This window comes from Protopterus annectens, chromosome 9.part0, assembly GCF_019279795.1.
Source record: "Protopterus annectens isolate FY-2018-M chromosome 9.part0, PAN1.0, whole genome shotgun sequence".
NCBI lineage: Eukaryota > Metazoa > Chordata > Ceratodontiformes > Protopteridae > Protopterus > Protopterus annectens.
The window spans coordinates 773,477,224-773,491,446 of NC_056743.1; the positions used below are offsets into that span (position 1 = coordinate 773,477,224).

General features: G+C 37.7%; 1 protein-coding gene across 2 annotated transcripts in view; it reads left to right on the forward strand.

The window, feature by feature from the left end:
* ALKBH3 (alkB homolog 3, alpha-ketoglutarate dependent dioxygenase) overlaps positions 1-14,223 on the forward strand; it is a 141,258-nt gene that overhangs the window by 71,265 nt on the left and 55,770 nt on the right. For both annotated transcript variants that reach the window (XM_044083401.1, XM_044083402.1), the window contains exon 3: positions 7,938-8,080. In XM_044083401.1, coding sequence (XP_043939336.1) covers positions 7,938-8,080 — 143 coding nt within the window. The remainder of the gene's footprint in view (positions 1-7,937; positions 8,081-14,223) is intronic.

Sequence of the window (14,223 nt, forward strand, 5' to 3'; positions counted from 1 at the left end):
CTGTAGGTGACAACATTGCTGCATTGTGATTTGGAGATTAGAGCATAACTAAAAAATGCCTTGTGCTTCTCTTTGGCTTTGATAGCTAGTTTGGTGTCATCATTACCTGTGGCAGAGTTTATTAAGCCCTTTAGTTGTTTGCTTATTTCAGTGACAAGTGCCCTAACATTCTGGTAATTACTGTTCTTCCTATTAGACATTTTTTGCCTTTTATTATAAAGCTTGTTGAAATTATGGTTCCACCATGTGTGTTTCTGGGGTTTGTACTGCACTTGTTCCTGCAGGATACATCTGCATTAATGCGACTGTTTACATGGTTTTATAGTGTGCTGGTATGTTTCTGCATATTCATTGGAGTTAAATGCGTTTGATGGTGTCTTGAAGCTTGCCAGTGTGTCACTTAGGAGTAGGTAGTTTGCCTTAAAGAAATTTCTGAAGGTACTTTGGGTGGAAGGGAACTCTGGTTTCAGTTTTTTGTTTAGAACGAGACTGCTTTATGGTCAGACCTAACAAGTGATGAAGATATGCAAGGGACAGTGCAAGATGCTCCCTTATTTGTAAGGACAAGATCCAAGATGTTATTCTCCCTAGTGGGTAATCTGACTAATTGTTCCAGGGCATTTGGATTGACAAAGTCCAGGAATCTCTGTGCTTATGCACTAGTGGTGGTGTAGGTTTCTCATTCTGTATTTGGATAGTTTAGATCACCTAGCAAAATGGTATTGGGTTTAATACTGAGCGAGTCTAGTTCCTGTAGATAGGCATTATGGCTTTCTTGTGTCATAGAGGAAGTTCCGCAGCTAGCTAACGTATGACATGGGACCTTTCTGATGGCTATTTGGACATAAAGAAACTCTAGTGCATCATGCTGCCTTACATGCCCTGATGTGAGCCTCTTCTGGATGTAGATTCGGACACCTCCACCTTTTTTCCCATCCTGCGCAGTAGCTGGTCTAAACATGTTGAAGCCATTATAGCTCGGCATCTGCACAGCAAGAGAGCTCTCCACTGTTTTAAACCATGTCTCATTCACTACACAGATGGCAACATCCTGCAGTGTGAAAAGGGCTTGCAGGGAGTGGAGTTTCTTGTTCAGGCTCTTAGCATTGATCAGTAACACCTTTATGTTTTCCTTTTGCTTGTTTTGTTATGTTGGTAGGTTTGTCAGATTGTCATTGCCTAAAAAAGACACTATGGGGGTGGGGAATGCCTTTGCCAGTAATCAAAACCTGAGAGGTGACAGATGCAGGCTATCCGTGGCAAAGCAGCATTTTCTCTTGATCATTTCCTCCCAGGCTGATAAATATTGGACCTGTTATGAATGACACCAAAAGTCAGTTATTTTTTGCTCCTGTACCTGCATCACTCTTGGAGAAGGTAGAATGCTGCTGTATGCTGGGGTCATACCTGCCTTGGACACACTCTAGCTCCATTATGTCTCTCTCCATGTAGTCCAGGGAGGTACATCTCAAGCTATTGATGCTGACATGATCTATGACAGAGTCGTACTGTATTTGTTGTCAAGGACTAAAGTGCATGTCTGATCTGACTGATTTTGGCACCAAACAAGCAACTAATCGCCACTGTTTCCTTGCTCAATCTGGTGAGAGGCACATCTGTATATCTTACAGTGGAGTAACCTATAACAAGAATGTTTGGTTGTGGAGATGCCTGTCTTAGGGGCTCAGCATGTGTGATTCAGGGACTCCTTGTGTTACGTGAGGAGGTAGGCTTAACTTGCTTGCTGACTGCCTGTGTTGTGTACTGGAGGTCTTTGAGGTTTAGGCAAGTTCCTCTTTAGAACCTCAGCATATTTTATTATTTATTTATTTTATTTTACATTTGTTTACAGGGGAAGTCCGGCTGGGCAAAAATTGCCTGTTTTCAGCACAGCTCCACATAGAACATCACAATACAATATTCCTGCTCTTCAGTACAAAGATGTACAACATAATCACGATACAAAAAAAATTTAAAAAAAAGCATCCATTACAGAAATATTTGGTGTAATCATGATGCAATATTCAAAAAACATCCAGTACAGTATGATGGATTATGTGTACTGTGATGGTCTTGAAATGTGATGTGTGATGTACTGCTGACGATTTTGGTATCCGAGTTTACTGTGTGTGAGATTTTTGCCTCTTAAGGATATTCTATATATGTACATCACACACACTGTACTATGCTGTTTGAATAATAGATTGTCAGAATGAGACAATTCTTACACTGTTTCAAGATACCCATCTTAATCATGCTGGCTATAGAAGTTGGTGGGAAGTGCTAGTCTGTGATACCTACAGGAATGATTCTGGGGACAGGGGTAACTATAATTGCTTGGAGTACAGATTTAGGATAATGATTGTGTGGACTTGCTACTTAGTACTTAAAGTTCAGTCCAGCAAGAACCTGTAAACTAATTATAGTAAAAAAAAAACAAAAAAAAACCCACTAATTTAAAACTAAAATCAGTGTAAACAATATTAAGCAATTTTGTCAAATGTCTTTTAGTCAGATGAGTAGGTTTAAGGGGAGAGGCTTTATAAAATGATACTTACGTGCTTATTGTCAACCGCCAATAAATGGGTAGAGGGAGAAGAATTATGTTGTCTAGAAAAGCAGCTGCAACAGGGTGGGTGGGACAAAAAATAATTGGACACTTAGCTCTGAGCTGACTGGCCTGGAACTTCCTTAATGCAAAGACTACTGCAGAACTATTCTGACATGCATTCAATGCATATGAATGAATCTAGAGTTTAATACCAACAGTTAGACCATTTAAACAGCAAAATGCAGTGCAGTTATGTACTGGAATTACTAATATAGGTTTAAATACATTGGCTAAAGCAGATACAGACTGTTAAAATAAATATTAAAATCAAATTAAGAAATGAAAAGACTTTTCTTTCTTTCCTTCTTTCTTTCTCTGTATAATGGAACTATTACTGCATTACCCCTATCAATCAGAGATCTTAAGCAAAACTTAATTTCCTCCATAAGTGGTTAGCTAAGTTAAGAGATAATGTAGCAGAAAATATTCTTACTACCCTTGTAGCCTTCATGCCTAATACCCTTAACATTATATATCTTTGCATCAGTGCTAGGTATGTATGTGCGTTCACTCAGTAGAAACGGACATTTAACCAAGGAAGCTGATTGATTGGTCTGTTATGCACACAAGGCCCGATCACTTTCTTGTCTCCTGAACACTCAAACATAAAAAAAATAAATAAAGAGAAAAGAAGAAAAGCCAAGACAACATCGTTGCCTATCTCCTTATCTAGGGCTATCAGGCAGGGCCAAAAGCAAAACAAAACCAGAAAAAAATGCACTTAAAATACAATTTTAGAAAATCATCCCTTCCAGCTCCAACACACCCATGTTTGTGTACTTAATTGCTTTTAATCTGACACAGTGAGACTACAATGTCTTCCTAAAAGGCTTTCTGTGGTCCTTTTGGAAAGATGGTAAGCATTTCTGACACTGAAATGTTTCAGCTGCACACATTGCTTAAAACAATATCCTCTCTGCGTCAAACATTTGTACTCCAGTTTTAATGTTTACAGGTGCCCAGAGCTAGCTAGTTTATTATTATGTTGACCCTCATGATGTAACACAAAATTAATAGTATGCTTTGTTACATAATTATGAACATATCATTTTGTAATGAGAAAATGTCCAGCTTTGAACTTTTAAAGCTTATGTGTCTGAGGTATGCCAGCTCTGGAAAAAAAATGTATTTTTGACTTTATTGCAGTCCTGGTAATCTGTCTCCTCCGTGTTCAACAAAGGATCCCAATGGTTCTGCACCTAACTAAGCTGATAAAATTCTGGCACAGTCACCTTGGCTCCATTCTGCCTGGTAAGCATACCAATCAAAGGTAGTAGGATATGCCCTGAAGTCCTCATCCAAGGTAAGTTGTTTTAACTGTGGCACTGTCCTTGGGGTAGCCATTGTCCTACCTACCATGACATTCCTTCAGTTGCAGCCATTATAGTCTGCAGTAACTGCTCTACTTTGATCATCTTGGCAAACAGATCCACACAGAGGTGTACTCAAAACAAATCCTAGAACACCACAAGACTGTCACTCCTTGTCTTCCTCTTTTTTTAGAGAAATTGCCCTAATGCAGACAACAGTAGGTATTCTTTCAGGACTTTGGCATTGAGAACTTGTGCCAGAGTGCTTCATTCCACCAATGTAGAAGATTATAGGTGCTGAGAAGACCACCAGTCTTTTATAACAGCTGTGGTCTATTATGTGCAAACACAGTAAAGTGTAGGCTTTTCTAAAAAAAAAAAATCTTGTGGTTTAACCAAATGCACAAGTACCTTTAACTAAGTTCTATACTCAGTCTTGTACAGCTGAGAAACTCTTTTAGTAGATATCTCATAGTTCATAGGTTCATAGTTTAGTACTAAGCTAACTGCCCTTGCGAGCCATTTTGAGCCTAGCCAATTATCCTTTGTGAGACTCAAACCCTGCCCCTTGTGTTTGTAAGGCAAACACCTTCGCCATTAAGCCACCCTTCCAACCCCAAATAATCAGCACTGCCAAGTCTGAAACCCAGGATCCCTGTACACTATAGTCAGAGGAATGTACCACTACACCATTTGAGCTGTAAAATGTCATGTTACCACCATGCATTTCACTGGCAAGTCTTGAACCCAGGACCCTATGCACTATAGTCAGAGCCATATACCACTATGCCAAATCATATCTCTGAATTCTACAGTGAGGAACAGTTTCCAGGTTCTCCTTCCAGATCTTTCTCTAGTGTGCTTGATTCTATCTTTTAGAGCCACTTCTGGGCATTCATGCCCCCTTTTATAACAAGACAAATGCTCTTGACAGGGCTTTTATCAGCCTTTTTTATATTAGGTTCACCGGTTTATTAAAGCTGCTCTCACCAATACAGTCAGGATGTCTTTTTTTTCTTAGAGGAAAAGTAGAACTTGCATTCCCCTGTAGAGCCTGAACTGGCTAGAGCTACCACACCACATATCATATACATGGCTAATAACAGCACGCAAGTAAAATACTACACAATCTCGCAAACATGCCAGCCATTAGTAATATAATAAAAAGGTACAAACCCAAAAGGAACCTTTGCATAAAGGACCAACACCTAATAGAATCCCAAAAATCTGCTAACTCACATGGGTACTAGTTATAATCGGTAGGCATAACTAAACTATAGTGCAGCATTCCATTCATCATCCGTCAAATTATCCTTCTCACTTATAAGACCATCCTCAAACTGCATGCAAATCATACTAGAGTATTACTTACTACACCATTTCTTCACAGCTGGCTTTTTTGGTTTTCTGAATTGATTTTCTTACTCCCCTCATAAGGAGTATATACTTTATTGTGTTCTTATCAGCTTACATATTAACATGAATATAGATCTAGAACACACACTCCCAAATTTTTGATTCTCTCTACTGTTTAGTGATGCTGTTATATTTATATTATTTTCTGCTTCAGTTATGTTCTGCAATGCACCATTGCCACTTCTTAGAACTTACTATAATTTAAATGTGTGATTATTTCCTGTTTATTCCATTTTAATGAATTTCTTTCATTTTTGTACATTTTTCTTTATAGCTTGTTTAAACTTGTAATATTGTACATCTGCTATTTCTTGGAGCTTTTCAACATGGGCTTGCACTGCAAATGGGCTTTTGTTCATCGACCTTTCCCTGTAAACAAGAGCAAATACTAAATAACTTAACAGAAATTCTACTCATTAAGGTAGCATTGCCCTGTTTACAGTAGACTGTCTGTATAACACTGCTATAGACATTTGTTTATAGCGAGTTCTTTGTAACTCTGTTACAGATACTATTTGCACAACTTTTTATACATTTCTGTGACACTTGCACTATTCAAAATGTTGAGAACCACAGTACTCTACTATGCTGTAAAATATTTATAGCATAAAAAAATATTTATAGCATTTGGAAAATTAAATTCCACTGGTAGTACAAATTATACTTTAACATATATGTGCATATTCACACATAGATCTACTTATGTATGTGCATGCCTGCACACGCAGACACATAGTATAGCTTTACATAAACTGTATTACACTGTTACCTTCTGTAGGCGATCCAAATCAACATATGTAATTGATGCAGTACTTGAACTGAACTTTGCTGTAGTGTCAAGTGATTACTTCCATGCATGTAGGAAACTACTTACTAACAGTATCTTACTCCTGCATATAGAGAGATCTACCTGGGTACTTGCTGCGGTGGTGGTGCTGCTGTAGCGTTGTCACCTCACAGCAAGACATTGCCCCATTCGATTCTCAGCTAGAGCGTCTTCTGTGAGGAGACATGCATGACTGGGCGTACCTTCATTGAAGGTTGTGTGTCAGGGCTGGCAACTCGGCACGTAAAAATCCACTGCCAATCATTAGAGGACCGGAGTTCCGCTGTGGCGACCAAGACACAACAACAACAACACTACTAATTCAGCTATGTAAACAAAACCATATGAGAATTCACAAACCATTTCATCCTTTTTCATTTATTAAGGTAGTCTGAGTAAACAGGGAAGGAAACAACCTCTCTTGCATGGGAATCCAGTTTGGTTATTGCCATTTTTCTTTTACTTAAAACCTAAGCCAAATATAATCCACTCTGGCTACCAAAAGATGTATTTAACACTAGACGGTCATAATTTTCATTAAGAATCAATGCTAGCATTAAGTATCCATTTATCTGACTGCAAACTGCCGTAATGACAGAACACTGTTCCTCTGCTGCTAATCATTTGACAGTTCTAGTACCAACAGTGAATAAGTGCATAATATATGAGCTACCCAGCTTATTTGCTTAATAAAATAATCCTGCCCTCACAGTAAGCTGTACATTTCTTAACAAACAGGAAGTGTATCGCTAACCACCTGTACTGACTTCCTAGACTACACAGCTTCATAATGTCTTTAGCTTATATGAATGTGAGTCTATTTGTGTTCATACATTTAGTGATCATTGAAAAGTTCTTGTTAGCCTTCTGGCTCTTAGTCTATGGGTACTTGTGATCCTTTCCATGAGAATATTAAATTGTACGAGTAAGACATTCTAAATTTTATATATTTTTTTTGTGTAATGTTTTTAATGACACTGAAACCATATTTAGTCTTTCCTTTTTGTTTCTAATGGAAAATCAGCAGAAGTGATGATAGTAGACTATTTACAGTTAAATACATTTATTATTTTAATATATGTTGTATTTCTTGAAAATTTAACATTTCCACATAGACTAATCTTGGTGGATACGTTGTGGAAATGGAAGATGTAAAGCTATGTGTGGTGTCCTGACTTTGTTCAGCAAGGCTTGGAGATGGACTTTCATGTTAACTGCACAACAATTTGAGAGAGTTTTAGTTGACTTTCCCCAGACATACGTCTTGCTGTTAGATTATTTTTCCATGTCTGGCTTGTAACTTACTTGGGACATTTTGAATTTCTGCATTTATTTCATGTGTTTAGAATTATTTTCCCCCATGTTTATTTGCTTATCCTAGGCGTGTGTGTGTGTGTGTGTGTGTGTGTGTGTGTGTGTGTGTGTGTGTGTGTGTGTGTGTATATATATATATATATATATATATATATGTATGTATATGTGTGTGTGTATATATATATATATATATATATATATATATACATATATATATATATATATGTGTATATATATATGTGTATATATATATATATATGCATGCATATATATATATATATATATATGTGCACATAGTATGTATACGCAAATCTATATATGTATAAAATCTCTGTTTACATAAGTACACATGCACCCACGAACACAGTCTGCATAAAATGTGACTCCTTTGGATTCTTGTCTCATACTGCTTGCTTTGTAGTCTATTCTGTTGTATATATAACTCTTTCATTTTTTCCAGTTTCCCATGACAATGATTTAAAGAACCAGTCTATGGGGCATCATTTGGCACCAGGAGTAGTAGCGCCAGGAACTGTACTAGGATGGGCTCCACCAGATCATTCATTAGCTGAAAGGCAATTTGTGTTTGAAAAACCAACAGAGGTAAGAAAATGAAGAGTCGTCGTTTTATGTTCATCCAGAAGTACTGCATTGACTGTTTCTTAAAAAGTGTATGAACTGTAAATTTTTCCTAAACAATATTAACATTTTGGTAACTAACCTACTCTGTGCTCTGTATTACTGACATAGGTGGGTGGAATGAGTATTGTAAGCTGGGTGTCCTTTTCTAGATTCATGGTTCCACATAACGTTCACAACACAGAATGCTATAATAAATATTCTTATTTTCTCCCTTTTTATATTCTTTACTTTTTATCCTCTTCTATATTCTTTCTTTTTAATTTCATTTCTTTCTGTTCATAGGAGTTACTAGGCTAATGGCCTTAGGGCCTTAACACACCTAGCCATGCAAAAGAAAACCTGAGTATCCTATTGATCATGTACAGATGGTCATTATTTGCAGAGCGATTTTGTGATCAGCACCGACTGCCCCTGTCCATGAGTGACATAGGTGACACCTCTGGAGTGAATTTACAGCCAGCCATCCAGTTGTCAAGGTTGTGCTTGAATAGAGTCATTGAGGAGTTCTGTTCACATGGAGTGGGAACTTAATTCCAGAGGAGTGGCAATCGCTGGGATATGCATCTGTCTTTACAGCATGTTGTGCTTGAATAGAGTCATTGAGGAGTTCTGTTCACATGGAGTGGGAACTTAATTTCAGAGGAGTGGCAATCGCTGGGATATGTATCTGTCTCTACAGCATGTTCTGTTAATGTCTCAGGCTAGATTGAGGTCTCTGGAGTGAGTTATTCTTGTCCCATTTAATTTTTGGATGTGCAGCAATTTCATTAGGTCAGGGTCTGAGACTGCTCTGTAGGCTAGGCATAGGTCACCTCTCAGCAGCCTGTATGATAGAGTACAGTTACAGGGCTTTCAGCCTGTCCCATGTATGTCATGTTTTGGAGGCCTTGGATTTTCTTCTTAAGAAATCTCTGTGGTCTCACCAATTGCTGCAGGTGTCTGGTGAGGTGCATGCAGAAGGGAGCATGATAAAGTTCAAGTACAGTGGAGCTATAACCTGTCTGGTCTTTGATGTGTGATGCCCTTATTTATGAGGTGCATAATGTAGAATGTTTTACTTGCCACTATGGACACATGGTGATCGAAGTTTAAGTTGCTATCAACTTGTGTTCCCAAGTTTTGCACCACTGAGTTAGAGCTCAAAGGCTTGCTATCTTTGTCATGATTTGCAGGGTCTGCTTCTTTGCAAAGAGGATAATTATGCATTTTTGTGTTCTGTTTTAGTTCATGAGTTTGACACCAGTCATTTGTCTGCATCAGCCCTTTTTGAAATATGTTAACATAATTTGGGTCTCTGTAGTTGCACCCAGTTTACAGTCATCTGCAGACATGGTAAGCCACAGGCCATCCACCTTAGCCTAGACTTTGGAGAAATAGATTTCAAACAGTAGGGGGCACAGATCCCTACATCACCCCACTGGTAACTGGTCTGTTGGTGGAGGTGGACTCTCCAACTTTGACAGTGTGCATTCTGTCAGTGAATCAGTTTGCTACCCATCTGGTAATGTATGGGTTTATCCCCAGCTGAGAGAGTTTTTCTATGATGCCTGAATGGAGGATTGTATGAAAAGCCTCGGCCAAATCCAGATAAGCAGTATGTACTGTTTTGCCATCATCCAGTACTTTGACATTCTCAAAGAAGTCCACCAGGTTTAATAAGCAAGATCTGCCCTTGATGAAGCCAAACTGAATCAAGTTGAGAGTTTGAGGTTGCCTACGTCTTTGTCGATGAGGTCCAGGACAATTCTTTCCATGGCCTTGCAGATGAGGCTAGTTAGACTTGGGGTTGATAGTTCCCAGGGTCAGTTGATGGGACCCCCTTTGTGTAAGGAGATTACTTTTGCTGTTCTCCACTCTGCCAGGACAAAGCCTGTTCTCAAACTGTGGTTAAAGTGTTCTGGGTGGATCCACTAGGTTTTGTTATAGATTTAGTATGCAGCCTGGGGTGTTATCTGGTCCCATGGAGACTATGTTTTTAGCCTTGGAGAGTTCTTGTATGATCTGTGCTTTGGAGATGCTCAATATAGGACTGATGTTGGGAGTGCTTTGAGGTATGACAGGTGGGGACAGGAGTGGGAAGTTATTGCTAAATCTGTCAAGTAGCAGGTTAGCAATTTCCTCAGGTTCTGTGTAAGTGGTGCCATCTACTATAAGTTTGGCACACAGCTGGGCATTCCACTTCAGATTTTAGACATAGCTAAAGAATGCCTTGTGATTGTCTTTAGTTAGGGATACTAATTTAGACTCAACTTAATGATATATCTGATTTGCTTATTCAGGCTGTGGAGGGTATTCTTACTCTGTTGAGTTTGCTCCCTCCTGATCTTACAGTTCATCTTCTCTCTTTTGTTGGATAACTTATTTATGCTTACAGTCCACCAGGGAGACTTGTTTCTAGTGGGAGACCTGTTTTTTTATTACTGGTTGGTACATCCAAGTCAGTGTATTTGTTTAAGTGGCTATATAGGCCAATTGTGTATCCCTCTGCATAGGGGACATTGTTTCTATGTTGGCAGGGGCTTTGAAGCTTGTTTATGCTATTGCTTAGTATGTAGTAGTTAGCTTTGGAAAAGTTTTTTTGTTTTCTTACACCTGAAGGGGTGTCAGGTCTGATTTTTAATTCAAGCAAGACAGATTTGTGGTGGTCAGACCTTACCAGTGAGGGCAACACACAGGGGGTAGTGCAGTGGCCTCCCATGTTGGTGAGCATTGGGTCCAGTACATTTGATCCCCCTGTGGGGGTGCGGACCAACTGTTCCAGGACATTTGAATTAACAAAGTCCAGGAATCTCGTAGCAGTCATGTTTGTGCTTATATAGGTCACCCATTCAAGGAAGGATAGTTGAAGTCTCCCATGACCAAGGTGTTAGGCTATATGCTGAGCGACTCGAGCAAGTCCAGGTAGGCAGTGTGCTTCACCTGATTCATGGAGGGGGACCTGTAGCTAGCGATAACGTGGAAGGGCATTTTCCCTATAGTTAATTGGACCTGGAGTAGCTCATTGGAGTCGTACTGTTTTATCAGACTCTAGGTCTATTTGAATTTAATGAAGATGGAAACGCCTCCACCTTTGTTTTTTTTTTCATGCTCTGTTTTCGGTCTGAAAGCGTGAAAGGCATTATAGCCTTGTATGGCCGGGGTGCTCTGAGCAGCCTTGAACCAAGTTTTTGTGACTGCACAAATGCCACCATCTTCCAGGGTAAGGAGTACTTCCAGGGAGTGCAGTTTACTGTTTAGGCTCATAGTATTAAGCAGCATGATCTTGATTTTGTCTTTAGTAGTTTTCTTTCAGTTTCTCTGCTTTCTAAACTACACCTTTTGTCTTCTGTGTCCTATATGTCACTTATCACTCTAAAATAATTCTTTAGCATGGAGTTGTGTTTTACCACAAATTTCATAAATGTATATATTTTCTATCTACTTTTAGTAATACATCTGTTACTACACAGAGTGTGTGTGTGTGTGTGTAATTTTCATTTATTTATTTATCTTTTGTTGACTGGGTTAGTCCAACTAGGCTAGTGACCTCTTTCCAGGGGAAAGCTTGAAATCGTATTATATAACTGGGGACATTTGGTCAGGGCTTCAGGGTACTTCCCTTAATCATCATTGTTGTAAGTGGGACCCATTTTGCAAGAATATTTCCTGTTCCTTTTCCAGAGCCAGCCTGGAGAAACAGGGAGACAGATGGAAAGAAAAGGAGATAATGATGAGAGTGGTCAGAGAAGTTCAGGAGAAGTTCAGGAGAAGACCAACATTGAGATTGGAGAATGTTTACATGATTCTGAGGAGATGTTTTCAAAGAAATCTGTTTGATGGGGATGAGTTGGCAAATAATTGATGTATAAGTACAACCCCCCAGTCAGGAGGGTTGTGGGATGATTTACGTAAAGAAATGGTGTGCTGACTGAGCCAGAAAATGAAGGAAATGTTTCCTGGGGGGCTACATTATGGAGAAAATACAAGAGGAGGATGTAGAGAAAATCCTGAAGAATAGTGGTGAGATGGAAGAGGAAAACATATGCTGAGAAAGCAAAAGAAGGCAAAAGGGGAGTAACAGAAAAGGCAGTAGAAAATGAAAAATGGAAGTACGTGTTACGGGTTCAAAGTAAAGCCAAAAAATGGACAGGTATGAAGTGTGGGGCAATTTATTAGCTTCTTTAGGTGCAAAAGCACATGAGGGAAGAGCATTTATTCTTATCAACAGGCAGACATTTTGCAACATTTAAGAAAAGCGAGAGACTGTAACCTATGGAATCTTTATGTGAAAGCATTTAACAGTGAGACAAAATAAAATTAATGTAGAGTTTCAACCTTTGGTAGAAAGAGAGACTATAAAAAGACACTTGAAAACGTTATGTAAAGAAGTACTGGGCATTGAAAAAGCTTATGATAAAAGGGATTTATGGACTGGTGGATAGGATTGTAATTTTGTGTTACAAATTGAAAGAGAAAAAATATATACATATACCAAACATGATAACTGTGAAGAGGAGTAGGGATGTTGTAAAATATTAGGGATAACTCAAAATGTGTGTCTGTGTGTGTGTGTGTGTGTGTGTGTGTGTGTGTGTGTGTGTGTGTGTGTGTGTGTGTGTGTGTGTGTGGAAAAGAAGAATGTAAGTATCTGTGATAAAAGCAAATGTTATATTTGTGGGGAAATGGTCCATGATACAAAAATGTGAATTGAAATGTTGTAAATGTAACAGAATTGGACATTTATGAATGGACTACAAAACTGAAAGTAAGAATAAAGAAAAAAAGATAAGGAAATGAGCAAAGATAAGTTTTAGAAGTAACAGAAATAGAAAAAATATTAGATGAAAAATAATAATGAAGTGGACATAGAAGAAGGTTCTGAAATACGTCATAAATAAATAATTCTATTGGCAAAAGGGTTACTGATAGAAATAAAAGGATAAGTACAAAAAAAAAGAAATGGATGAAAAAGAGTATATACAGTTAATGATTAGGGATGGTATAATGGTTAAGGTGTTTGATTCACAGATACCAGGTACAGAGTTTGATTCTTACCTTTGGGAGAGAAATTGGTTAGGTTTAGAATGGCCTATTAAGAAAGCTAGCCTAGTATTTAGCTATAAGCTTATGATACCATGAAGCTAAAGAAAAGCAATCATGAAAATTTTAGAGTACTTTCTGTAAATGTGAATAGTAGTAGGAAATTAGTAAGAAGAATATGGATTTTGGAGTGGTATAATGCATATGATGTAGTTATATTAGAAGCGACAATGTTTTAACAAATGAAGAAAGATTATAAACAGAAACTATGGGGAGGAGAGAGAATCTGGAATTTGGAAAATGAGAGATGCTCTAGAATAGCAGTATTTTGTAGAAATACAGTAAAGATATTAGATTTAACTTTAGCAAAAATGGAAAAATTAATCATTGTTTTTAAAATGGAAAGAATAAATATATAGAATTATAATATAATATGCTTATAGTAATTGTAACAAAAGGGAAAGCTTTTTTAGTCAGATTTTAGACCTTGTGGTAAATATGAATATTATAACAACAGGAGACTTTGTGATTTAAGAGGTAAGTGTAGAAGGAAGGAAATGATACAATAAAAATGTTAGACATAAGATATAAGTTAAAACTTTGGGGCAAAAAATTATGGACTTACAAAAAGGCTATGTATAGAACTGAAATAGATTATAGTATCAGAAGGTTTAGATATAGGAGAAGGGGGGGGTAGTTGAAACGGGATTTTTTTGATCATCTTGCAGTATGGCTAGAGCGATAAAGAAAACAAAAAATATATAATAATTGGCAAAGGAATAAAAAGTATAAATGAAAATGTATTGAATGAAGAAGGAAAGAGATTACTAATACAGTTATGGAAAGATCATTTTACTACCAGTACATTTTATAAAAATCGGTCGGAATAATAGATGATATTTGAGGAAATATGAAATTTTGTTTGCAGTGGCAATATGATGTGAGAAGTTGACAAAGAAAAATATAAAAAAACATCTAATGATGCATTGGAAGATTTAGAACATAATAAAAAGTACGTTGACAAAGAAAAAAAATTGTTATGAAAGAAATCAACAAATACAAGCATTTGTTTATAAGCAAAGATA